Source organism: Pecten maximus, chromosome 13 (genome assembly GCF_902652985.1).
Source record: "Pecten maximus chromosome 13, xPecMax1.1, whole genome shotgun sequence".
Classification (NCBI taxonomy): Eukaryota; Metazoa; Mollusca; class Bivalvia; order Pectinida; family Pectinidae; genus Pecten; species Pecten maximus.
In genome coordinates this window covers 2,539,390-2,564,998 of record NC_047027.1, presented here as the reverse complement: position 1 = coordinate 2,564,998, position 25,609 = coordinate 2,539,390, and the positions used below count along the sequence as shown (strand labels likewise).

The 25,609-nt window shown below is 35.4% G+C and overlaps 1 protein-coding gene and 1 pseudogene across 1 annotated transcript in view; both read right to left on the bottom strand.

Annotated features, from left to right (window-relative positions):
* The window catches only part of LOC117341399, a 35,245-nt pseudogene extending 25,058 nt beyond the window's left edge, over nucleotides 1–10,187 (bottom strand).
* Nucleotides 10,188–10,580: 393 nt separating this feature from the next.
* The window catches only part of LOC117341396 (glutamic acid-rich protein-like), a 36,438-nt gene continuing 21,409 nt past the window's right edge, over nucleotides 10,581–25,609 (bottom strand). The window contains exons 9-12 of the mRNA XM_033903246.1: nucleotides 16,610–16,683; nucleotides 11,506–11,571; nucleotides 11,212–11,289; nucleotides 10,581–11,173 (exon numbers count right to left, since the gene is read on the bottom strand). Of these exons, the coding sequence (XP_033759137.1) occupies nucleotides 10,581–11,173; nucleotides 11,212–11,289; nucleotides 11,506–11,571; nucleotides 16,610–16,683 (811 nt within the window). The remainder of the gene's footprint in view (nucleotides 11,174–11,211; nucleotides 11,290–11,505; nucleotides 11,572–16,609; nucleotides 16,684–25,609) is intronic.

Here is a 25,609-nt window from a genome sequence, read left to right as displayed (position 1 = left end):
GGTGCAAAGGGTCAGGTCACACAGACATTGCCCTTGTTCATATGTCGCAAATTAATTAAAAATAAAGTATGCATTCACAAACAAACTATCTGAATGTTAGGAGTCATCTCGAAAAATGATAATTGTTAAGGACACCTCACTTTTTGCCTTTTTGTTGAACGTTCGCCCTCTGAGGAAGGCTTTTATTTCAGTTTCCTGGTAGAGACATACCAGTCTCTAAAAATGGAAGTTACTACTCACTGCTTAACGCTCAGCATTGTGGAAATGGAATGACTGGTTCACCCGCTGTCAGTTTAATGTGACCGGGTGGGGTGTTCTGCTGGGGGCCTTAGGCAGGATGCTTCAGTGTGGTAGCACTCTAAAGTTGGCATCAGGCAAGGCATACACAAACATATTGCAGCTCCAAAATCAAACCAAAAGCACAATATGGAGTATATTTACTGGTCTTCTTTGATTAATAGACATTCCTGGCAATCTCTGTAGCCTTGTTCACTCATTACCTACCATTATCTCTACACTAACCTTCATTTTGTTTGACAAAGCACTGGTAGAAAAATAATTCCCATAAGGCATCAAAAAATGACAATTAACGCAATGGTGTCACTGGAACAAAAACTAGTTCTAATGATATATGTTTCAAATCAGTGAAATCACATGCATTTATCCAATTTATTATAAAATTGTCTTGTTACCTTCACTCAGATGTTAAAAAAGTTAGGTATATTGCTTTTTTTTAGTATACTGATGCTTACGTGATATTTTATGCCATGTGCTTACATTGGTCAGAAATAAAGTTATGTGTAGAGAATCCTTCTTATGGCAGTGAGATTATATAACATATTTACCTGACAAACATAAAAGGATACCTGTACATTCTGTAATCACTTTATTGTGCTATTCAACACTGCGACTAACATGAAATGATACCAGCAGTCATCAAATATTTTAATGTGCTATTTTACACATATTCAAATCATATTGAAACAAATTTTTAACAAAATCTTCAGGTAATGAACATAAGCACTCATTCAGAAGAGCAATTTAAAACAGTTTTGTTATTCTGGTATGAAAATAACAAAACATAATTGAACACTTCAACTTACATACTTCAGAAAATTAATGTGCATTATCTTCACAAGAGTCAACATAGTTTTTTTTCTTAAACCATGGTATCATTAAACCATAATGTAAACAAATGTATTCATAATATTAACTGTTCTCATGGTCAGCCTAGGAACTATATACTTTTTTCCCCTTTTCATCAAAATAATGAAAATGTTATCTACTTTAATTGAATAAATGTCAAAGCCAGCACAATCAACAACAAAAAAATATGTTTTCACTTCAAACTCAATAAAAATCTAACAGTGGCTGTGTCCATTTTTCTAATCTACATTAATTGCCCCACCTCTAGCACAACACATGTGGCCAATTATTTCTCTGATTTTTTTTCTGAAGTTTATTTAACAGTCAGTATTGCAATCTCTATTATCCATCAAATTGCTTAAGAAGTGATGAAAGTGTCTTATAATTCATCTAACTAAATAATCATATAACCAGTATATTACATATTGCAATGTAATGGCCTCATACACGTTAACCGGAGTGTGTGAAACCTGAATTAAATGTCAAAAGAGCAAATCTTCTGCCTGGGGTCAGTCCTGTGCTCTCCGACGTATATCAAGTCTATTTGTGTTGGAAAATTGTTTTGTTACAACACGAAAGCTTTATTATCAATCTAAGTAATACAACTACAGGTATTTTGCTTTCAGGGACAAAAACTTGTTAACATTGCTTAGTTTACCTAAATGTCACCTGCACGGTTATACAATAGTACTGAATTGTCCCCACAGAGTGCCAACATATCAATGATTTGCATGGTTCATGTTGGAAATTTTTTTGATGATCAAGTGGTTTGCTCGATGATACAAAATACCTCCTTTTTTCACAATGACCTTTTTGATTTTGTCAATATCTGCTCTTCTTGGTGTTGTTTTGGTATCGAGATAGTTACGGAAATACTTTTTCAATTCTGCCACTTCTTCATCAGACCATTTTCGCCTGGTGTGTTTTTTCATCGATGTTTTCTTTTCTTTGCCATCATCATCGTCATCGCCATCATCATCATCATCGTCAGTCTTGTTTTCTTCATCACCTGATTCCAGCAACAATATTTCTTCTAGACTGACCTGATTCTCAGGGACTGAACTACAGAACAGGAAAAAAGATGGGCTCATATAATCCGACATCTGGCCATACATTCAAACAGACAGTATAATGACCAAGTAGCAGTCAAATAGACCTTTAATCATCACTTGGTCCACCAGGTAATACTGGTTTGTATGATGGGGCTGGGTATAGCTACCACTGAAGTTACTCCTATAACATAAGAGGCCGCTGGTCGGCCTTTTTTCTATCGGATTTGATTTTGCTGACTGCGACCTCTTATTTCCGAAGCATTAATTCTTTGATGCAGGTTCCGCTTGAAATCTGTGCGGAACAATATAGGCTTGAAAATCTTTAATTAAGTGGTTGACAGTTCATGACAACAGTGTCTACTCACAGTTGATGTAATATAAATCCCAGATGTATATCACAGACACATATATATATATAGTATATTACGGGAAATATCCAGCAAAATACATGTCTATGTCGCTGTAGCGCTTCTCTTGCTTACTTTTACAATATGGCTTCCTCGGTGGAAATAAATTATCTGAGGGGCTTTCAAACGAAATGAAATGATATGGATTTCAAATTGTGTTCCGCTTGTAGAACATTGCATGTAATCCATTTTTGTATTCACCACAAAATCACGTGATATTCAAATTTTCACTTCCGGCAATGTTGTCTGAAAAGAAAAACACATTATTTGTTCAAATGTGAGTGTTTGACACAATTTTTTTCTGATTTTATCATGGATTTATGGAAAGGAATATTCATTGGACCATGTTGATCATTTAAATGTAAGTGACACACTATATTTTTTTCAAAATCTGAACTTTAAAAAATTGATCGTCAGCATCGGGAAAATCAGCTATGGGCAATTAGAGGTTACAAGGTGCCTGTCAAAAGTATCTTGTCGTGTAAAACCTCTAACATTGTTGGAGTACCACTGAAGCCACAACTTAGAAAAACTATTTAATAACACACCAAAGAAATATCAAGTTATTTTTTCCATAAAACTATACATGTTGTACCTCTGAACAGAGATAAAAAAAAAATAAAAAATCAAAGACAAATTCACATTGCAAATGACTTAACTATGTGTTGTTAAGTTACCTTAATAATATCATACACCTGATCTGTCCATTCTGACGGTCAGACTTGGTTAGGTAAACTATACCCGTACACCGATCAATGTGCTTTGAGTAAAGATTCAGTTTTCTGTAGCACCAGCTCAGTAAGCAAACCTAACCTGTCATATAGCGAGTTAATATCTATATGCTTGAAATAAATAGACATGCTCTATGTAGGATTTAACCAAGGACAGCTTTTTGGGAAATTATTATAGTGATTTTTTCTCATTGTGTTTTCTTGCTGCTTCAGTGGTAGCCAGAGCATGTCCAACTTACAGTGCTGTTAATACAAGGTGTGACATTCAGTACTCTATGAAAGTAGTGTCAAGTCAATTACGTTAAGTGTCATATTACAAGATTTGCACAAAAACTAAAAATATATGCCATAGTTGGACAATTACATTTGCTCTCCCGTTTTGAAGAAAAGAGTTAATAAAGAGGAAGAAAAGTGAGTAATCCAAAATTTAACGTACAGTTGATCTGGACAGGCACCAATAGAGTCGTCTTCTTGTTGGTCATCAGAAAAGACAATGTCTAAATAAAAAAATGAGAAACATGTATGTAAAACTTAACTTCAAATAAGCATCAGTAACAAAACAATGCAGATAAATTATGTACCACCAACGAATAACACAGACTTTATGTTTAGGACCAATTTGATTTTGTAGAAGTTACCAAAAATATTCCTGACAGGGCTTTATTAGTTTTTCAAAAATAGGTTTTTGCTTTGAAACCCTACGTGTGTTTAAACAGAAAAATGTCTTTCCTTACAATGATGGGATATTCCAGTGATGTGGGGGTAGCCACATATAGGAAGCTAAGCCTCTTTTGGAACTAGAAGTCCAGATTGTAACACGGCAAATTGGTTACTATCAAACTATGTACATGACAAAAATTAATTCACCTTTGATATCCACTTCATCCAGCTTTTTTCCTTTAAACTTGGGAGTGAGGTTAAGATCCTGGATAAGAAACATCTTGCTGATTTGTGTGCGCTCCACTAATCCAGACATTTGTCTGTAGTGTTCCTTGTGCACGGCTTTTGTGTGTCCAAGATGTTGATTGACCTAATCCAACTGGTTTTTATCCAAATTCAGCATTTTTTTCAATAAAAATAACAAATTATCAACTTGAAACTTTATTTCAAGGGCAACAACAACAATGAAATTCATTATTTACATGAACAGAGGAATCTAATGTTTTTTTTAAATTTAAATTAAAACTTTTTGCATAAAATTGAACAACATATATATAAATATATACATGTACCTGTACCAGAGATCTCAGAGGGGCGATTTAAAAAGCCCATCATCTCATGATGTTTGGCTTTTTGGCTAATAAAACTCTTGCTTTGTATGAAGCGTAAAATCGCTATTTATATCCTTCATTTTTACAAACTTGTCTTACTAACTTGACTTCATATCTCTGATTTTCACCATACCTGTGTAAGCGTTGCAGTGTACTTCCTCATGGAAACTGATGTAATTTGATGAGGGGCTTGAAGATGAAGTTCACTACACACAGACTTCAAAGAATCATATGCTCTGGCATAGGATGTTGCTGCAGAAGAAACCCAATACATTCATGTTTTTTAATCACTTATAATACACAAAATCACATTTACATAAGTAGTTCAGCACACTCAGTACTAAACTTATTATAAGGAAATGGACATCTATGTGAAATTACTTAGGTTCAGAGTTGCTTGTTTTTTTGTTTTTTTTTCTTAGTTTCTTTTTGTAGATTCTACAACTTACCTGTATTTGGAAATAAATAGGGATAACTATCAACTACCCCTGCTTCTTTTCTGATATTCCTGCCAGCAAGACATATCATGGGAAGTCTGGCGTCCTCTGGGATCAATACAGGCACTGGTCTTCCTCTCTAAAACAAAGATCACTAACATTCAAAAATAAATAAAAATGACCAAAATCATTAGACAGCTTATCTATCATTCTCTTTAATATATTGAACATTATTAGGTTTTTTTTAGTAACGGACAAATTGACAAATTTCAAATCTGCACCTTTGAAATTCTCCCTTTCATGAAGAGAACAAGGAATTGTACAGCTTACTGGAATTCCTATTAAGCTTGAACAATTAAATTCAGTATCAGAAATTTACAAATTTTTGATATCAGAACACATCAATGGTTTTTTTTCCCTAATACCTGGTGTAAAATGCTCATTTTTGTGGAAGTTGTTAATCACAATAGCTCGTTATTGCATTAACTCTTTAGGCGCCAAATTACCTTACATAGCATATATGGTCAGCGGCAAATATTAATTATATATAATTACATAATAATTAATTATAATATATATTTCAATAGTTCATAATTTTGTGTGTTGTAAGTGTAGGGACAGGATACTTGATGGATATCAAGCTTAAATGAAACCCTATCTTTTGGACGTCATCAAAGGTCATTCAAGGTCAATCAAGGTCATATGACCAAGGCGACCATCTTGGATTTAGAGAATTTTATGAAAATCAGCTATAATTATTGTTTTTTTTTCAACGTTAATGTGTAGGTTTACAGGTATATTGTAGATATATCAACTGGTTTAATAAACCGTATTATTGATAAAAGCTATTATTTTACAATAAATGATAAAATACATAGGCAATACTACACATGTTCATCTGACGTCTCAGATTGCACAAGTCTATTGCGCGTATGGATATATTTCACAAGTGCTTTAACAAGAGTGAAATAATAGACGAGTGCAATATGAGACGTCAGATGAACACATAAGTTGTATTGCTTTTATCTCATGCCTACAATAATTATTTACATGCATATTATATTTTCTGTAAAATTCTAGTCCTCATTGCCACATATAAAGGTTCAATTTGCTTCCTGAAAACTTAAATAAAAAAAATGACAGACAAAATGACCTCAAAATGATGTCACGTTGCTATAGTGTAAAATTGTGCCAAAATGTTTGGAGCCCATTCGTGTTTCAAATCGCCGATTGAATCTATGCATTCCAGCCAAAAATTAGTTCTGGCTACTGGGGTATTTCACATGTGAAATACAAGATCTTGTATTGTATGGCCTGAAAACTGGTTGTATCACTATAGTAAGAGTCAACAGATATGTGATCAAAGGAAGTATAATCCTCTGTGTCAAATCTTTACTACTAAATAAAAAACTTTCATGAAACTTTTGGTATTTTTCATGTTTGTTGAAGTAGGTATTTTTTGTTAATGTTGTAACATAACATTTGTCGGATTCAAAGCTCAAATGAAGCTTTACCTCTCAGTCGTAATCAAGTGTCAATCAAGTGAGTTGGAGGCCATCTTGGTTTTCAATATAGAGCTATAAATACGTAATGCAAAATGTCGACTATAGTCACCCGTGGTGCCAAAAAGAGTTAAACAAATTCTTAAAGATGGGTCCCCGCATGATTTTGTTTTATGTTGTCTTCTTAGGAAAACCGTGTAAGCTGTCATTTGAGCCTTCAGTTTCTGTAAAAGTAACCAATATAATGAAGCTACAGAAAAATCAGTACCTTTCCTCTTATTCTCATGAGGTCTTGGGTCTCCAGAAGTTTTTTTTTCCACTGCCGTCAATTCTCCAGCAAGAGACTCATCAAATTCATTGAGACCTTTACTACGAGATGCATAATTCTGAAGTCTGAACAATGTAATATTGTCATAGTAACAACCATATTATACAATTTATATACAGCATTTTTCCTGTCGAAACAAGAAAAGAATAATGAAAGCAAGAGGCCCAAGGGCCTTAACGGTCATCTGACTAACTTAGACAAAAAACTGGAAAATGACAACTTTTCAACCTTTGAGCAAATATAACAAATAATCTGTTTTCCATAGTAGATTTGGTCAGCACAGGTACTATTTACAATGATGATTCAGAGCTAATTTGGTTGTTATATATTATAGATAGTAGGATTTCAAAGCAAAAATTCAGCAAAGTTCCCCTTTTAGGGCCCCGCCCCTCTGGTCCCAGGGGTCACACCAGCCTCATTTATATAAAATATGATTGCCCTCTCCAAATGATGTTTCACACCAAATTTGGTTGTAATCCACTCAAGGGTTAAGGAGGAGTAGGGTTTTAAAGCAAAATTTCAGCAAAGTTCCCCTTTGGCCCCAGGGGTCACACCAGTCTCATTTATATAAAATATGATCGCCCTCCCTCAAGGATGTTTCACACCAAATTTGGTTGTAATCCACTCAAGGGTTAAGGAGGAGTAGGGTTTTAAAGCAAAATTTCCCATTTTGGGCCACGCCCCTCTGGCCCTAGGGGTCACACCAGCCTCAGTTATATAAAATATGATTGCCCTCTAATAATGATATTTCAAAATTTCAGCAAATTTCGCCATTTGGGGCCCCGCCCCTCTGGCCCCAGGGGTCACATCAGGTTCATTTATATAAAATATGATCACCCTCCCCCCAACGATGTTGCACACCAAATTTGGTAGTAATCCGCTTTGGGGTTAAGGAGGAGTAGGGTTTTGAATGTAAAAGTTTAACGGCGGACGGCGACGGACGGAGCACGATGGCAATAGGTCATCCTGACCCTTTGGGTCAGATGACCTAATAAATATAATGAATATAATTTATACACCATATTTAATATTTTTTTTTAGGACATGGAGAAAACTTTCTGACCGACTCCTTCCCGCCTTTGTTGAGGATATTATTATTATTTTTTGTTTGTTTGGTTTAACACTCACAAAACTCAGTTGTTATAAGCCAGTATAGTGACAAGTGAAATGTGCAGTGTTACAATTTCAGTAAGGATTAAATTCTTTATAATGTCATTCAACAGAAGTAGCCTTCTGCCATGGCAACAAGACAAACATATCCAGCCTAGTCCCACTACAATTTCTGATACACAAGATCCACAATGCAATAGTTTTCCTATCCAACCAACACTACTGAATGTTGTTGCTGTGTGTACTTACTTAATGACTTCAAGCTCCCCTGTCCTCCTTTTGTTATACAGTAGTAACCTTGTCTCGGCTAGTACTACAATCCTCTTGAAATTCTCATGTGTGAGTGGTGTTGTCTTCAGTGTGTCAACAAGGTATTTGGTAATGATTTGAACATCATGAGGACTCGGCAGTTCCTTCACCTGATCATATTTGCGACGACTCAGTACTGCCCTGGCCATAACAGTTACTTTCTCCCTCCATTCGACTTTCATGAGATTAAGGAAAGACTGACATTCCTGAGCTTCTCGGTTTCCTTCGTCTCCCTTATTCTTCACTATGTAAGCCCATTTAGAATTTACCATTCGTTCAATGTCATATTTTAGCTTAATTGCATTACTAGGAGCTCCGAGATCTTCCAAATCATCAGCATTTGTGAACGAGCATTTCAGAGCACAAAGTACCACATCTTCAAAATGTTGAGGCTTCAAGAAGTCCCACATGGACTTTGTAGCCATTGTTGGGGAATTTTACAAAGGGGCTGGTTTGTTATGTTTTGCAGAATTATCAACATCCTTCATTTCATCAACATCCTCCATTTCACCACCTTCAACTTCATCTGGAGACTGATTTTTTTCACTTGAGTTATGTAGCTTGTTCAACTGAATCAGTAGTCTTGCACACAACCGCATTCGGGCACTTGCGTAATATTTACGTTTTTCCAAGTTTGATATATTTCTTCTCGCCCAGCCTTCCCCTAGTGCTGTTATCAATGAATCTTCTTGGGCTACCTTGCTTTCGTTGTCACTGGTCATGATTGGTATGACTTCTTTCAACATCAAGCTGGAAGGTTTCCTTTTAATATAACCAGCTAAGACCTGAGATTGAATGATAAGGTCCCTCTTTTTCACTATCTTAACATCGCTTCTCTGTTTAGTACATTCTTTGTAATGGTACTTTATTCCTCGGAGACATACCCATTCTCTGCAGTTTGGACAGGGTCCAAAACGCGCGACATCAAAACATTGGTCATTTGGTCTTCTTGAAAGAATGATTTCGCCATGTTCTTCTTCTATACATTTCCTGTTATGTTTGTCATCTCCTAGTTTTCTTAAGGATGTGAAGTCAATGTTTCCATCTTGCATCAATATATCTTTAACTTGCTGTTGATTTCGATGGGTCTTCAAATGCAAGTTGATGTGTAGAACAATCTTATCACAAAAGTAACAGGCATGTGTATTATCATACACCCTAGTATTTTTGCTAGTTCCTTTTGGAGTTTTCATCCTTCTTTTCTTGATGTAGAGTCCTTTGATATTTTTGTCTCTCAGAATGAGAGTCTCGTCAAGGGTTTCATTTGAACGGACTTTCTTTCTATCATCTATCTCTGTTTCAGCTTCACAACTAGCAATGCTTTCTTCTGTTTTCTGCTTTCTGCTTTTGTCATTTTCTTTTTGTCTTTCCTCATTCTCATCCTCCAAAAGGCTTTCATTGATTTTCTTTCTTTTTTTTTGCTTGGGGGTTTCACTTTCGCATTTGGCACTTATTTCAGGTAACTCCTTTCTCCTTTTCCCAGTCTTGTTTTGCTGCTGGTCCAACTTATGAACATTACTGATATCAATGATTTCTTCATTTCCTGCATGATCGTATTTGTTTGGTCCCTGTGCTGCCTCATTTTCTAAATTACAACCATCATCACTATCTGAACTGTCTTTAAACATATTTTGCTGTCTCCTTTTCCTCTTCATAAGTTTTTTCTTCTTTTTGGGGTGTATTTCTTCGTTGTCTGAGCAGCTTCTCTCGATACCATGGTTTCCATGAAGTACCTCTAAAGGCTTCAATGCATCCAAACTACAAATTACATCTGAAAAATCATTAGAATCAGAATCTTGAGAGTCATAAATGATTTCTATGTCCTCTCGAAAGTTGTTAAAGTATTCATCCTCCACTCTTTTGTCATCCTCCTGTGCTTTGTTATCCCATGTCTCATCCTCCTGTCCTTTTTCATCCGATAAGTCATCCGATGTCTCATCCCCCTCCACTCCTTCGTCATCCGATGTCTCATCCTTCTCCACTCCTTCGTCATCCGATGTCTCATCCTCCTGTGCTTTGTCATCCAATTTCTCATCCTCCTGTGCTTTGTCATCCAATCTCTCATCCTCTTGTGCTTTGTCACTCGATATCTCATCCTCCTGTCCTTTTTCATGCGATATGTCATCCGATGTCTTATCCCCCTCCACTCCTTCGCCATCCGATGTCTCATCCTCCTTGACTCCTTTGTTATCCGATGTCTCATCCTCCTCCACTCCTTTGTCATCCGATGTCTCATCCTCCTCTCCTTTTTCATCCGATAAGTCATCCGATGTCTCATCCCCTCCACTCATTCGTCATCCGATGTCTCATCCTCCTCCACTCCTTCGTCATCCGATGTCTCATCCTCCTGTGCTTTGTCATCCAATTTCTCATCCTTCTGTGCTTTGTCATCCAATGTGTCATCCTCCTGTGCTTTGTTATCCGATGTCTCTTCCTCCTGTACTTTGTCATCCAATGTCTCATCCTCTTGTGCTTTGTCACTCGATGTCTCATCCTCCTGTGCTTTGTCATCCGATGTATCATCCTCCTGTGCTTTGTCATCCGATGTCTCATCCTCCTGTGCTTTGTCACTCGATGTCTCATCCTCCTGTGCTTTGTCATCCGATGTCTCATCCTCCTGTCCTTTTTCATCCGATAAGTCATCCGATGTCTCATCCCCCTCCACTCCTTCGTCATCCGATGTCTCATCCTCCTCCACTCCTTCGTCATCCGATTTCTCATCCTTCTGTGCTTTGTCATCCAATTTCTCATCCTTCTGTGCTTTGTCATCCAATTTCTCATCCTTCTGTGCTTTGTCATCCAATGTCTCATCCTCCTGTGCTTTGTTATCCGATGTCTCTTCCTCCTGTACTTTCTCATCCAATGTCTCCTCCTCTTGTGCTTGTCATTCGATGTATCATCCTCCTGTGCTTTGTCACTCGATGTCTCATCCTCCTGTGCTTTGTCACTCGATGTCTCATCCTCCTGTGCTTTGTCATCCAATGTCTTGTTCTGACCTGAAAAGAGTAATCAAAATAAGCATCCCCTTGCAGAAAATAATATTGAAAACTTAATTTTTGTTAACCTGCAGATCATAATTAAAGGGTAACAAGAATAATTTTATACAAGGGATTCTTTATGCAGTGTAGTCATATTATAATAAGTGCTGTTGGTAAACACAACATCCACAAATGAATGTTGAGATCAACTTGTTTTACCTATACTTTACGTACCTTTTACAGCCCAAGCCAAATCTTCCAAGAAACATTTTAGAGTTTCTTCTCTGTTTGCCAAAGCCTCTGTGGGGAAAAAAAGAAAATATTTATTTACATTCACATATTGCAGTCTCAACGTTGACAAATACTTCCAAAAGCATCAAAGAACAAATTTAAACATTCAGTGCATGTGCCACATGCATGTCAAAGTATGATAATATAATCGCAAAATGAATCACACAGAAAGTTTATCCTACCAAACCATAAACACCTGGTATCATTGCGTCCTCTATCACAAGACAAAGCTGAAGAAATTTACTTTGAAGAATCTTAATTTTATAGTGATGTATTTACACATGATATTAATACATATGTAATACCGGGTATGCTCCATAAACAGCTGGGACAGATAAGATTGTCTTTTTTTTACTGTAAAATTAGGAAAAAGCAATATGAAACTTTGGACCTGCATCAATCACTTGGATTTAATCACAATTATATATATTGTACATTCTTGTATTTTAGGAATTTTAAAATCTAAACGAAAAAATGAAAAAAAAAAAGAAAAAAAAAATGAAAAAAAAACAACTTAAGATTTGTTTTTGTGAACAAAAACCTATGTCTCCCCTTTACCAGTTTAAAACTTACAGCCCAGACAAACATTGCACAAATTTTAGGTTCATAATATAAGAACACCTTAGTTCATATTTCACCTAGTTATTACAGGAACTGCCTCCTGCTAAATTATAAAATGCATACATGAACAAGTTATAATTGTGATGGGGACCATTACAGCAGTCCTCAAAACTGACCCCTTAGTCAGAATTGATGCCTGAATAAGAGTTTGCAATGCCATCAAATTACATTCAAAGTTTAAGCAAATTAGACTACACCGACATGTCAGGAGTAACCCCACTATGTTATCTGGCCCTCAGTTTAGCAGAGATGTAAAAGACACCTTGTTTGATACTGACCAACTTTGTTTCATAATGTCATAACAAAATGTTAAGTAATGAAGAAATGTAAAATTTGATCTTGACATTTGATGCCATTAATGACCTTCAGGAAAAGATATAAAATATGAGCTTGACTTTTGATCCAAGATGTTACATGTAATAAGACAAAGTGTCGAAAGTGAGAGATCCTTGGCTTATCACCTTGGTGTATACCTTTGAATGTTTGAAAGAATCGGACATTTTTTTACCTCAGACCTTTCGGTGAAGGTCACAATGATCTAATGACAATGCACAGCACATCGTCAATGAGCGATGCAGGTACGAGGGCTGATTGATATGTTGTGAGCCTCATATTGAAGGATTTGAATTTTGCCGGACATATTGTATTATTTTTCAACATAATCCCTTTCAGTATCTATACACTTTTGCCAGCAGTGTTTAAGGGCCTCAATGCCACTTTTATAGAACTCCTTTTCTTGGCTGTTCAGAAAGTCACCCACTGCATGTATGACGTCATCATCGGACTGAAAGTGGGTGCCTGAAATAGCTGTTTTCAGTTTTGGAAATAGATGAAAGTCTGATGGAGCGAGATCAGGTGAATAAGGCGGATGCTCAATCAATTTAAAGCCACAATTGTGAATGGCAGCCATGGCAATGACAGACTCGTGAACAGAAGCATTGTCCTGATGGAATAACACACCTTTAGTGAGCTTTCCGCGGCGCTTAAGTTTAATATTTTCCCGTAACTGCCTCAGCATAGTATGTGCCATTGATTGTTTGTCCCTTTTGGAGATAATCTATTAGCAGAATACCATCTGCATCCCAGAAAACCGAGGCCATAACCTTCCCAGCTGGTGGAATAGGCTTTGCCTTCTTTGGTGGGGGAGAGCCAGGGTGCTTCCATTGTTTCAATTGTTGTATGGCCTCTGGGGTAAAATGATGGACCCATGTTTCATCCATAGTGACAAACCTTTGAAGAAAGTTGGCAGGATCTTCCTCAAAAAGGTTAAGATTAGCACGCGATAATGTGCGCCTGGTGTGCTTCTGATCAACTGTCAGAAGTCTTGGTACCCATTGGGCCGAAAGCTTTCTCATTGCAAGATTCTCGGTCAGAATGGAATGTACTCTTTCCTGTGAAATGCCAACTCAACTGGCTATATATCTTTCTGTGACGCGTCTGTCATTCATAACAATATCATGAACTTTATTGACCATTTCTGGGGTTGCAACATTGACAGGCCTTTCAGGACAGGGGTCATCCTCAAAGCTCTGTCGGCCGCGCTTAAATTCCGCCACCCACCTTTTCACTCTAGCATATGAAGGGGTATTTTTCCCTAGTGTTGCTATTATATCATTATGGATATCCTTAGGTGTTAAACCTTTTTGTCCATTTTGCAAAAGCGGCTTGTCTTGTTTACTTTAAAGTGCTACCTCGTCAATATAAACTAACAAAATGAGACCAGTCCTTGGGTACACGGCCCTATATAGTCAGAGAATAGTAGGACTTAAAAAGAACATCCTTGTGTACCTCCTTCAATACGAGGCTCACAACATATCAATCAGCCCTCGTATAATACAAGTTTCATCTTTATCTCTTTTAACGATACAAAAGTTATCGCCCATACAAGAATTATTGCAAAATTCACACTTATTTGACCTTCGACATTGAGGTCAAGGTTACAAAGACATAACAATAGTGCACTACACATCGGATTTAGGTGATGCAAGTATACTGCACGTTTTATCGTCAACAGTTTAGAAGTTATGGCCGGGACAAGAAATTATTTATTAAAAGAACCAGTACTAATACAATAGGTCTCCCTTCATTTGAAGGGGAGACATAATAAGAGAATACCAAAACGTCAACTAAACCATAATCCGAACTCAAAATCGATTATAGAGACAAAATCTGAACAAAAGAAAAATAAACAATCACAAGTAAGCACACTAATGTGCATAAACAAAAATGTCCACCTTCATATCATACAATTAAGATACAGAATATTTCTCAATAATATCAGAGCAGAAAAAGAACAATTTAAATCTTCTCCCATATTGGGCTATTCCCTCCAGCAGACCCTTGATCTACGCAAGACTGAGACCCCTAGCCTTCACCCAAGAAAATTTGGGGAAAATGGTCAAAATACAATGTACATTTTGTGTAGATACCATACTTGAATTTCAAAGATTACACCTATCTGCACAAATGGGTGAACCCATCATCCCTCTGGAGGGTGAGACCTACATTTTACACAAAACTGTGTTCCCTTTATCAAAGGATGATACCTGGGACCAAGTTTGAATAGAATTCTGTCATTCCTACAGCACAGACTTAGAAGAAACTGAAGATTTAGTTAATTAGGTTCATTTGTACTTTTGACCTTTTGGGCCCTGTCCCTCAGGACCTGAAACCCTCTGTTTATAGAAGTTTTAATTTATTGCCCTTTCCACAAGGACGTTTCTAAACAAATTTGATCAAAATCTGCTCAGTCATTAGTGACTATAACAATTTAAAAAAAAAGCTCACAAATGTCTAATATTAATGCCAAACCATGCCATATGCCCATGTGTCAACATAAAATGAAACAAAAGCAAAAACTCATGCAAATACAATAAATCAACATTTTAACTCAGTATGTGCAACACATAAAAGGACTACTGACTGAGAAAGTATTTCCTATTACATTTTGTCTACTTTATGTCAATTCTGACTTTTTCAGATTTTCAAACTATTCAGTTTTTAAATCTAGTGTAAGAGTGCATTCAGTAGATTGAAAATCACTGACAGTATTGAGTGACTGTGCCCTAGCTACTGTATGTGACATGGACGATATTTTATGTGACATGCATATGGACAGTGTTTATGTGACACATACTTATTAGTACCTCTTTGTAAATCCATACTTTATGTGGCATGCATGTGGACAGTGTTTATGTGACATATATTCACTAGACCTTTTTGTGAATCCATACTTTGTGTGACATGCATATATGGACAGTGTTTATGTGAGATTCACTTGACCTCTAGATCTTTGTGAATCCATTCAAATTCTTGGTGACATACACACTGACACTTTTTATGTGACTGCATCATACTCAGTACTGTGATATATATATACATACTCAAATGGAAACGATTACTTTCTCTGAACTGTAATCAATGTTAACTTATTTACAAAATGATGCACAATAAATGAAGTTAATGAATTAAATTTTAAAAGTAAATTTTATGACTGTAAAGTTTTGATATTTTGACTCCCATGAATGTAATTTAACTCTCAGGACTCCAGAGCTGAGAGTCACTGACTCTAAAAGAGATTTTTATTCTACTGAAAGCCTTGGTCTTTAATGAGAAAAGTAGCAAAACATCATGACATGAAACCATAAAAATTCAAACATGTCTAAATGATGATCTGAATTCATTGTGTCAGTCTATAGATAAAAATAGGCAATATCATAGGTACTTAATTTTTTTGTCCTAAGCAATTTTACATGTAAATTACATATGTACATTGTTTAATACATGTACATTTTTTTTATTTAATTTCTTTACCAACCAAAAGATAAAATACATGAACAACACTGAATTCACAGTATCACAAATCGCCTCACAGTTCAACCTTGACTGATCATGGTGTGTAATAAAATAATGGCCAAGACCACAAACTTTGATCGAAGGGGTACTTGACCTTTACCTTACAACCCTGGAAAAGTTTGTGCTAAACCGTATATGATATTCATTGATAATTGTGTGAAAATGGATTGATTAAAATCCTCAAAAGAATGAAACTGCTATTTTGGTCCTTTATGAGTGTCTTACCCATGATCAAAATTCATCAAGGAATGAAGCTGCTAGAGTGCTAGCAAACGCATACGTTATGTACATTTATGTGTACTTCGATTTCATGTATGCACAGTAACCAGAGTTTGCGCTGGGCATTTCATAAATGGGGTCCTTTTCAGATAAAATGGGGTCCCTGTGAATAATTTAAATGGACTTCCAGTTAAAAATGGGGTCCTTTTCTTTTTCTATGCTTCAAAAGGCTATGGGGACGGCTTCAATGCAAACCCTGGTAACATTTCTCCCTCCAACTTTCTGTCAAAAGCCAGGGGATAACAACTTTGAAACAAAAATTGATTTTTTTAAAACAATTTGGTTTACTTACTTAGCCCTTTGGCCTTCCAACTTTCCATACTCTGTGCATTGAATATTGTACAGTCTCCCTTTTTAACAGTGAATCTACAAATCATTCATTACATTTTTAATGTTAATTACAGACAATTACATGTAATTTGAAATTTATTAAAAAGAAAATGGTTTAAATCATGCAGCAACAACCATTTTGACAAAACAAAATAACATTTGTATTTCACACATATATGCATGTTTGCTGATTAAATCAAACAAGTATTAGTCTACAAGTATATCGTTTTTATAATGTCAACCTTTGCTGTTACATGTACTTATATATTTAAGAAAAACTACAATAAAACTAAATCTACACGTACTCTAAACATGCAGTAAACACATATAAATTTGACTAATTAATTAATAATGTATGTGCGTATAGAGTGCAGGTGGTTTTTTTCTCGTATATAATGTAGAACAAGAGCTCCGCATGCGAGAGCATGATACGCCCGTCACACCCTCCTAATTATGCAGTGATATGGAGAGCATGTGTTGAAAATGCATGAAAGTTTTAATTCAGTGAATGACCTAGAACTTCGGCATAGCAATGCAAAAAACAATGATAATTAACTAACATTATGCTTTTTTCACTCAACCTCGTGTTTTTGTATGGTCCTTTGTCTATTTAGTTAATTTTTACTTTTCTGGTCTATCCTGTCTTCATTAGATATTAAATTAAACTTGCTACATACATTTAATATAAATGTTGGAAGGATGCTATTTCAGTATATATTCCATTGTGAATCCAGGAATTTGTAATTTGGCACTCAGCTATAATTGAATGGCATAGCATTGGATTAATAGATACCTTGTTTGATTCTGACCAACTTTTCTTCATAATGTCATAACAAAATGTTAAGCAGTTAAGAAATTTAAAATTTGACCTTGACCTTTGACCTAATGACCTTGATGTTTGACCAGTTGACATTTTGCTTGATTCTGATCAACTTTGCTCCATAATGTCTTAACAAAATGTTAAGCATTTAAGAGATGTGAAATTTGACCTTGACCTTTGATCCGATGACATTGAGTATATGAGCTTGACTTTTGATCCGAGATTGTTACATGTATATAATTAGACAGAGTGAAGGACCATGGGCATCACCCTGGTGTACACTTTTGAACTTTTGAAACAATCAGACATTTTTGACCTCCAACCTTTGGGTGAAGGTCACAATGACCTAATTACATTTCACTGCACATCGTCTATGGGTGATGCAGGTATACTACAAGTTTCACCAGTAAATATATATATATATCTTTAATGGAAAATTCACACTTGATCCTTGACCTCAAAGTCAAGGTCAGAGTGACATAACAGCAGTACACTTCACATCAGCTTTAGGTGATGCAAGTATACTGCAAGTTTCTTCATGATATATCTTAAACAATTTAGAAGTAATGGCCCAGACAAAAATGATTAGAACACAATGCCCATATTTGGCAATAAAAGGAGCATAACTCTGCTAGGATTAATCGCAAAATTCTGTAATGTGAACTTGTTCAAAGTACTTTGGTATGGAATATTTGTAGCAAGTTTCATTAAAATCATTTTATGAATAAAGGTAAGAGAGCGCTTACAAGGAAAAGTTAATGGACGGATGGACAGCGCAGGGTATACCATAATATGACCCGTCGTTGACGGGCGTATAAAAAGAACTTAAAATTTCTGTGAGAGTAAATTTTGCCACCTACAATGTAGTAGAGAAATCTGAATATCAAACCACATGCTTGCTAATCAGAAAAGTTTATTTTTTCTACAGATAGTTATAACTTGTCATGAGGAACCGACTATAATTCGACATGAACTGTTCTTTTCTGTCCTTAATGAATGGTTTAATTACTCACTCAGCATCATCACATCGGCAATAAACCGTGGTTTCTCCTATTTTTAACACCGGCCATTTCATCCCTCTTGGCAACCCCCTCAGTCTTGCCCAAACCAGTTCGTTCATATCTGTAAGACAGAGAAATCAAGTAAAAAATGTATGAAACGATGGACACTCCAAAATTTGCTTGGATGTCATTGAGCTGTCGGTGTCACTAGAGCTAGAATACCAATTATTTTAAGTGACATTGTAGCAAGCACATGTTAAGTTTCTGTATCTCATACCTTTGAAAACCAAATATTTTAAGTGACATTTGTCCATAATATTAAGTGACACTAGTAGCAAGAACATTTGAAGTTTCTGTATCTAATACCCTTGAAACCCAAATATTTTATGCGACATTTGTCCATAATATTAAGTGACATTGCAGCAAGCACAAGTTTCTGTATCTCATACCTTTGAAAACCAAATATTTTAAGTGACATTTGTCCATAATATTAAGTGACACTAGTAGCAAGAACATTTGAAGTTTCTGTATCTAATACCCTTGAAACCCAAATATTTTATGCGACATTTGTCCATAATATTAAGTGACATTGCAGCAAGCACAAGTTTCTGTATCTCATACCTTTGAAAACCAAATATTTTAAGTGACATTTGTCCATAATATTAGGTGACACTACATTTGAAGTTTCTGTATCTAATACCCTTGAAACCCAAATATTTTATGTGACATTTGTCCATAATATTAAGTGACACTACATTTGAAGTTTCTGTATCTTATACCCTTGAAACCCAAATATTGTATGTGACATTTGTCCATATTAAGAGACACTACGTAGCAAGCACATTTGAAGTTTCTGTATCTTGTACCCTTGAAACCCAAATATTTTGTGACATTTGCCCATAATATTAAATCATGCCACTATTAATTTACAAAAGGTTTATTTTAAATAAAGATAAGTATATAATAATAGAAATGTGTTTATTTTACACCTTATTAAACTGAGTTTTGAAAATTATTTACATCTTATATGACATACATTTATAAGAGACACAAACGTAGAGAATCTGATCATTTTTATGACATTCGTGATTTGTCCTTATTAAAAATTGCAAATGTCACATAAGTTATCAGATTCTCCATTTGTGAGCAAAGATTGTTTCATTAATGGAACTTTATAAATGGCTAGCCATGTATAACAACTTTATTTATTTTGAACGGTAAAGTTATGGTTAACCAGGTTGTAATAAGTTCAGGTACCACGGCAGAAATTCTAATATGACAGCCTGGGCCTAATCTGAAGATTTTGTTCTCGTGTTGATCGACTAAGTCAGAACCCTTCAGACTAAACTGGGCCATATTCAACATGTGCATTTATATAAGAATTGCACAATCAAGTAGCTCTTGTTGAAAGTGGTGTATTTAGTGTGTACAACATTATACTAGACATATCAGTTATAACAATTACATTAGAAGAATATGTTAGACTCACACAGCTTAATTTTATGTGTCACAATTGTATGGAATTCCATTCAGACAGCAAAATGATGTCACTCTTTCACAGCTTGAAATGGACTTAAACTCCAGACCGAAATGAATGATCCCATTTTTAAACGAACATTAATGTTCGGTTATTGCCATCAAGAACTGGACTGAGAAATATGACCATATTTGGTAGCCACATTCACCAATACGCCATATACTGTCTGTTTCAATGAAATATGGCTGCCCCCATGGCCTTACGCCTCAAATAAATTATGTTCAAAAACATCTTCGATTTATATAGTAGTTTTACCGAAAATGTTGAAATGCATTCAGTAGATGTTTTCAAGATGCATACGATTTGAGAAATGCATAACGCTAGCGAAATGTGAAGACTAAATGAATCTGAACTTTGCGAACAACTCCAGGTCAATATATTTATGTAAACAACTATTGCGCAGGCGCATTCGTCTCCGGATGTTTAGAAAGTTTTGCTCTTCCGTGTTCATTCCAAAGCATAGGTCTGCAAATATGTCCGCGATTTACTTAAATGTGTAATATATATATTCTAGAATGTTACATAATTTTCATCTAGATGTGTATTTATATAATTTAGAGAAAGAAATATATCAATAACGGCATACGAGACGATACGTGGTATCATAGGTTACTGTACGTGTTTGCGAGAAAGAACTGTACATATGTATAGGCTTACAATAAAGTGGTATTTGTGGTCAGGGTGACTGGTCATAGCGATAACGTTGTCATCGATTTCCATATACCATTTTTCTTTGATGAAAATGACCAATAAATGAAATGCAAATGATAATATCTTTGTTATGTGCACGGGATTGCTTGTTGTAGGCGATACTTGGAACGTCTTTACTGTTGTAAGGGAGGTAACTGCAAGATTACGGTTTCAAAAGTTATACCAATTTGATTAGTCGATTCTTCCATGACTTTGGCATGGGGTTTACAATCGAAGTGACAGATAACTACGGCAATATTCAGATGATATCAACAAAAACATTTTTGGATACGTGTGGTTGGCAGTTGTTGTCATGTTTAAAATGAATAATTATATAGCTTGGTTTTATTTCGCAAAGACGAGAATATTTACTGAAACGGACCACAGGTGAAGCGGACTTGGAAATACCGACGCGAAGAAAAATGGGGCTCAATTATAATATATTGGCATTATTTTCAGAGAATTGACCCAAATATATGTTCCTCAATGCCTAATTGTATCATATGTAAAATATTAGAGGTTTATTTGACCGATTTTTAAATTAATTTTTCATTTGCGAATCGCGGCCCGATTGTCGTTCGAGTTGAATTGCCGAAATGGCCGATAGTGGACCCAAAATCGATATCTTTACGAGAGGGGGTCTTCCCCGAACACCAACTCTGGTTAGGGTGGGGTGTGTACATAGGGGTTAAGGTGTGTTGATAGGGAGTTATAGTCTGTGACAGAAATATCCTCAGTGTAAGAACACAGGTAAATCAGAACACAGGTAAATCAACTCACCTGTTGGGTGATCAGAAAATCATTAACTGCTAATAAAATATTATTGTATTTCATTGTATTGTATTGATAATTGTCAAACTGTTTCAGAAATAGTGTATGAAACTGAAGCACACTTTGGAAAATCATCATATTTGCTTTGATATTTGAATTATCAACATCTCGGCTTACATATGTACTTACTGAATCTTGAATTGTAAAACAATTGTATCGTTGGATACTTTTGAATCATAATTTCTCTAAAAGGTTTGATCAAACTTTAACATTTTGTTTAATTTTTTGTCGTATTGATTATCATTTAACTACTTTAAAGATCAGTTCTTGTAGAGAAATATTCTTGTGTGTGTCTGTTTTAGGTTTAGTTAATAGAAATAGTTTTTGTTTATCATACACGGAATGGCGAATGCACAGGTCAGCGTTAACTTCATCAATAACAAATATTGTCATAATTAATAGTTAACATCTAAAATTAGTGCTTTGAATTTAGAAAACAATTTCTAATTTAATTATTTTTTATTTGTATATTTAATCTGATATTGTCATTATCAATAGCGAAATATATAGTTAGGCATAGTGCTTTGAAAATTGGATTTATTTATCATAAGTTATTATATATATATATTGATATAATATTTTCATTTCATTACTACTAGTAAAATATTCTATATGATAGTGCTTTGAATTTAGAAAACTATGTCTGATTCATATACCCTATTTTTTTTAACTGAGTTGGTATTTCATATTGAAACAGACTATAACTACACTTCACAGAACTCCCTACATAAACACCTTCCTTTGTCTTTACCAGAGTTGGTGTTCGGGGAATGAGCCTACGAGAGAATGGACCCAATATAGTAATATTTGGTGTGTGTATAGAGACCATATGAATTTGTTTTTCATTTAACTGGAAGTGTTTTGAAATAATTTGCAAAATACCGATTCACGACCAAATTTTCGATTGTGACGAACTACTGAGACGATGTTAAGTTCATGTTAAGTCAATCTGATTAAAATCAGCTGTTACATGGCTACGTTTACTATGCACTACGTCTACATAAAAAAATTTAAAGCCGGAAAACGGAAATCCGGATTATCTAAAAACAAATGCAAAAATACTTCTGATATTCACTTAATTTGATATTCAGTCGTTAATTGTTATTTGTAGTTTTATAACTTCTGATATATTGTGATTGATTCTCTATATAATATTGCTGTGGAACTTGTGTTATTTTTCCAATTCATTTTAATAATTTGTTAATTTAGAATTTTCATCAAGTCATGATAAAGACTTGAAATTCTCACTACACCATACTTCAAACACGGAGTAATCAATGAATTGATAAACTGAAAATTGATATCAAGCAAATGAGTTAATATTTACCTTAAATATTTTTTCAATATACAACAAATGTTCAGATGACTATTTGTGCCATGCTGTTACAAGATTTCAGTTTCAATTCTAAAATTGAATTAGTATGTAAATATATGTTAGCCTGTCAATATCCACAAAGCGAGTGTAGTCTACTGTACTCAAAGTCATGCCAGTAGATAGCGGTACACATACTTACTGCTTACATCTAGTGCTTACTTGTGTGAACTATAAATCAATAACAAAATGGTTCATATATTTCTATATATAACTTCACAAATTATTTGGTGTCTGAAGATCTGAATGAAGTGAATAAACGATGTATTAAATTATGTTTATGAAATATTCAAATCATTGATCATTCTCTTTTAAAAATATTGATTTCAGGTCCATTTTGGTAATTCAACTATGACGGCAATCAGGCCTCAAATGGCGAATGATTACAAAAATTTTAAATACTTCTCGGTCAAATAAACCCCTAATATTTTACATATGATTAATTTTGACATTGGAGAACATATAATTGTGTCCATTCTCTAAGCACTGGTAGAAAGTACAGAATAGAGCTTCATAAATATATTCTCAAAATTACTAATTACCCCGGTAAATATAACATTTTACATAAACCTCCCATGACTGATGGTGAACTTAAAGTTGCAAATCTCCTGAGTCATTCCAATTTTGATGTGTAAATATATACACATACGGTATATACATGTATATAGATATGGAATGCTTCACAAATTTGCATACAGTTATGGAATCTTATAACACCCCCAAAATGTTCTCTCCACATAAAGGTGTGATTTGTGCAATTACATTGCTGAACTGTGTGGTTCAGTATGATTGGATGATCAACATTGAAAAAGGACAATAAATAGGGAATGTGTCATCCCATCGAATGGACTGTAATCTTTGTGATCAGGTTTGAAGTTGAAAATGAAGCTTGAAGTTTTCTTTTCCTGTTTGCTGAATTATTCGATGAAGATAGTCTTTATCTTGTTGTTATCACATTGTGTACAATACTGTAATTATACCAGAAGTATATCTCCTCATATAAAGATTTATTAACATCAAATGATTCCAGAACAAAAGGAGTCAAGTTTTTTAGCCCACCATCATGATGATGGTGGGCTGTTCAAATCGCCCTGCGTCCATGGTCCGTCGTCCGTCCCTCCGTCCCTCCCTCCCTCCGTCCGTAAACAATCCTTGTTATCGCTATTTCTCAGAAAGTGCTGAAGGGATCTTTCTCAAATTTCATATGTAGGTTCCCCTTGGTGCCTAGTTATGCATATTGCATTTTGAGACCAATCGGAAAACAACATGGCCGACAGGCAGCCATCTTGGATTTTGACAATTGAAGTTTGTTATCGCTATTTCTGAGAAAGTACTGAAGGGATCTTTCTCAAATTTCATATGAAGGTTCCCTTTGGTGCCAAGTTATGCATATTGCGTTTTGAGACCAATCCGAAAACAACATGGCCGACAGGCAGCCATCTTGGAGTTTGACAATTGAAGTTTGTTATCGCTATTTCTGAGAAAGTACTGAAGGGATCTTTCTCAAATTTCATATGTAGGTTCCCCTTGGTGCCTAGTTATGCATATTGCGATTTGAGACCAATCCGAAAACAACATGGCCGACAGGCAGCCATCTTGGAGTTTGACAATTGAAGTTTGTTATCACTATTTCTGAGAAAATACTGAATGGATCTTTCTGAAAGTTCATATATCGGTTTCCCTTGGTGCCTATTTATGCATATTGCCTTTTGAGACCAATCCGAAAACAACATGGCCGACAGGCAGCCATCTTGGATTTTGACAATTGAAGTTTGTTATCGCTATTTCTGAGAAGTACTGAATGGATCTTTCTCAAATTTCATATGTAGGTTTCCCTTGGTGCCTAGTTATGCATATTGCGTTTTGAGACCAATCTGAAAACAACATGGCCGACAGGCAGCCATCTTGGATTTTGACAATTGAAGTCTGTTATCACTATTTCTGAGAAAGTGTTTAAGGGATCTTTCTCAAATTGCATATATAAGTTTCCCTTGGTGCCTAGTTATGCATATTATGTTTTGAGACCAATCTGAAAACAACATGGCCGACAGGCAGCCATCTTGGATTTTGACAGTTTAAGTTTGTTATCACTATTTCTGAGAAAGTATTGAATGGATCTTTCTGAAATTTCATATGTAGGTTTCCCTTGGTGCCTAGTTATGCATATTGCGGTTTGAGACCAATCAGAAAACAACATGGCCGACAGGCAGCCATCTTGGATTTTGACAATTGAAGTTTGTTATCGCTATTTCTGAGAAAGTACTGAAGGGATCTTTCTCAAATTTCATATGGAGGTTCCCCTTGGTGCCTCGTTATGCTAATTGCATTTTTAGATCAATCGGAAAACAATATGGCCGACAGACCGCCATCTTTGATTTTGACAATTTAAGTTTGTTATCTCTATTTCTCAAAGTACTGAATGGATCTTTCTCAAATTTCATAAGTAGGTTCCCCTTGGTCCCTTGTATTGCATTTTTGGACCAGTCTGTCCCGAAAACAACCTGGCAAACAAACAGCCATTATTGTTAAATCTCAAATATCTTATATAGCTAGGATTCCCTTGTTTGAAAAGTACTGGAGGGATGTCTCAATTTGCACAGATTAGTAAAATGAAGGGAAAAGTAGAGAAAAGATCAATCTGACATGGAACCTATGAAGATCATTCAATGGTGGGCGCCAATATCCCTCTGGGATCTCTTGTTGTTTTGAAG